The sequence below is a fragment of the Acanthisitta chloris genome, unplaced genomic scaffold, assembly GCF_000695815.1.
Source record: "Acanthisitta chloris isolate BGI_N310 unplaced genomic scaffold, ASM69581v1 scaffold499, whole genome shotgun sequence".
Classification (NCBI taxonomy): Eukaryota; Metazoa; Chordata; class Aves; order Passeriformes; family Acanthisittidae; genus Acanthisitta; species Acanthisitta chloris.
The window spans coordinates 18,003-18,277 of record NW_008689539.1 but is presented as its reverse complement, the minus strand read 5'-3'; the positions used below and the strand labels follow the sequence as shown (position 1 = coordinate 18,277).

The window sequence follows — 275 nt, the reverse complement described above, 5'->3', positions numbered from 1 at the left end:
CCTCGGTGCCCGTTCCCCGGGGTGTCCATTCCCCGTGGTGCCCGTTCTCCGCGGTGACCCTTGTTCCCTCACCGCACCCAGTCATCCCGACCGGAGCCTTTGCCCCGGAGGCGGAGGGCAGCGGGGCGGGGAAACGGGCTGTGCCCCCCTCGCGGGGGCAGGTGCTCCAGCCCGGGGTGGGTGACAGCCTGCTGTTCTCTGCAGGGTGGCCATGGCAGCGTTCTGGCAGCAGCGGGGCAGGCGGCAGGAGAACGGAGGGCCGGGCAGTGTCAACG

At 72.4% G+C, this 275-nt stretch overlaps 1 protein-coding gene across 1 annotated transcript in view; it reads left to right on the top strand.

Annotated features, from left to right (window-relative positions):
• The first annotated feature begins 211 nt into the window (after positions 1 to 211).
• MIEF2 (mitochondrial elongation factor 2) overlaps positions 212 to 275 on the top strand; it is a 3,474-nt gene continuing 3,410 nt past the window's right edge. The window contains exon 1 of the mRNA XM_009081418.1: positions 212 to 268. Coding sequence (XP_009079666.1) covers positions 212 to 268 — 57 coding nt within the window. The remainder of the gene's footprint in view (positions 269 to 275) is intronic.